This window comes from Chinchilla lanigera, unplaced genomic scaffold (assembly GCF_000276665.1).
Source record: "Chinchilla lanigera isolate Chin_1 unplaced genomic scaffold, ChiLan1.0 scaffold00013, whole genome shotgun sequence".
Lineage (NCBI taxonomy): Eukaryota > Metazoa > Chordata > Mammalia > Rodentia > Chinchillidae > Chinchilla > Chinchilla lanigera.
In genome coordinates this window covers 23,471,703-23,473,238 of record NW_004955414.1, presented here as the reverse complement: position 1 = coordinate 23,473,238, position 1,536 = coordinate 23,471,703, and the positions used below count along the sequence as shown (strand labels likewise).

At 39.6% G+C, this 1,536-nt stretch overlaps 1 protein-coding gene across 1 annotated transcript; it reads right to left on the bottom strand.

Moving 5' to 3' along the window:
* Nucleotides 1–208: 208 nt before the first annotated feature.
* LOC102015312 (olfactory receptor 481-like) lies at nt 209–1,150 on the bottom strand. The gene has a single exon (XM_005380516.1). It carries the CDS (start codon nt 1,145–1,147, stop codon nt 209–211), a length of 939 nt encoding a protein of 312 aa, XP_005380573.1. The 5' UTR covers nt 1,148–1,150.
* Nucleotides 1,151–1,536: the final 386 nt, after the last annotated feature.

Genomic DNA, 1,536 nt, shown 5'->3' with positions numbered 1-1,536 from the left:
TAGTAACCTGAAATAATTTTAGTGAAAATGATGTATTTTATGACTCTAGAAAGTTATAAATTAAAGTTGGCATTAGTCAGTATGCTAGCACTGTGTGTATAAGACAGTTCTTCATATGAAACAGAGCTAAGGATAATGCAAACATGCATCCTCTATGTTCCCAAAACTATTGTTTTAGAATTTCCAGATTCACAGATTTGGATTTCTTTCAAAATGGAGAATGTGTTCTTGCTATCAATTTCTTCATGGCCTCTTTTATCTCCTTGTTCCTCAGACTGTAGATCAGGGGGTTCAGCATGGGGATCACCACCGTGTAAAACACAGACACCACTTTAATATGGTCAGGTGAATGGCTGGACTTTGGTATAACATAAACAAATGTAACTGTCCCATAGAACAAAGTCACTGCAGTGACGTGGGAGGTGCACGTAGAGAAGGCTTTGTGCCTTCCGTCACTAGAGCGCATCTTCATGATTGCATGGAGGATGTAGACGTATGACACAATGATGATGAACAATGTGACTACAATGATTGACCCAGCAGAGATTGCAGGAGATATTTCAGCAATGTAAACGTGGGTACAAGAAAGCTTTACTAGGGGCAGGAGGTCACAGAAGAAATGGTTGATTTCATTTGATCCACAGAAAGTCAGGCTCAATAAACAGCAGGTGAATGATGAAGCATTCATTCCCCCACCCAGATAGGAAATAACTAATAAGATGGTGCAGACCCTGGAGGACATGAGGGTAGAGTAGAGCAGGGGTGAGCAAATGGCCACATAGTGATCATAGGCCATGGAAGCCAACAGGAAGCACTCAGCTGTCCCAAAGACAACATCAGAGCCAAGCTGAGCTATGCAGCCAGCAACAGGGATAGCAGTTCTCTTTCGCAGGAAACTCACAATCATCACAGGTGTGACTGATGTGGAATACCCCATGTCCACAAAGGCCAGATGGCTGAGGAAAAGATACATTGGGGTGTGAAGCTGAGGACTTCTTCGGATTAACATGATTATGCTGAGATTGCCCCATAGGGTAGTAACATAGATTCCTAGAAAAACTACAAAGAAGGTGGAACAAAGCACAGGATCCTCTGTTAATCCCAAAATAATGAACTCGGTTACCATCGTGTGATTTTCAGTCTCCATCTTTGTAATGGCACCTGTTGAAATAAAAATGAATGGGTAATAAAATAAATTAAATGACCTCATAATTGATATTTTTTCCTTCAAAATCTGGCTTTTTAAAAAGCCAATAAGTAGATCTCATTTTTCTCAAATGTATACACTTTGCAAAATGTTTATGAACATATGCCATTATTAAAGATGTGAAAATGCTAATCTCTATTTATGCTGCAGATACAAAGGGTCCAAGGACTCAGATTAGAGCACTGCACTCCATCACCACATTTGATCAATTCGGGTTGTTAAATAAGTCCTTTCAGTAATGATGTTTTGAGAACAAGGATGGTTAAAGTGATTGAACTACTGCTAGTGTTTAGTAGTATCTAATTTGTCCCTATTTCTCAGATGCATTG

Bases quoted from the DNA above. Each gene is read 5' to 3' on its own strand.
- LOC102015312 (XM_005380516.1), bottom strand. From the start codon at position 1,147: ATGGAGACTGAAAATCACACGATGGTAACCGAGTTCATTATTTTGGGA.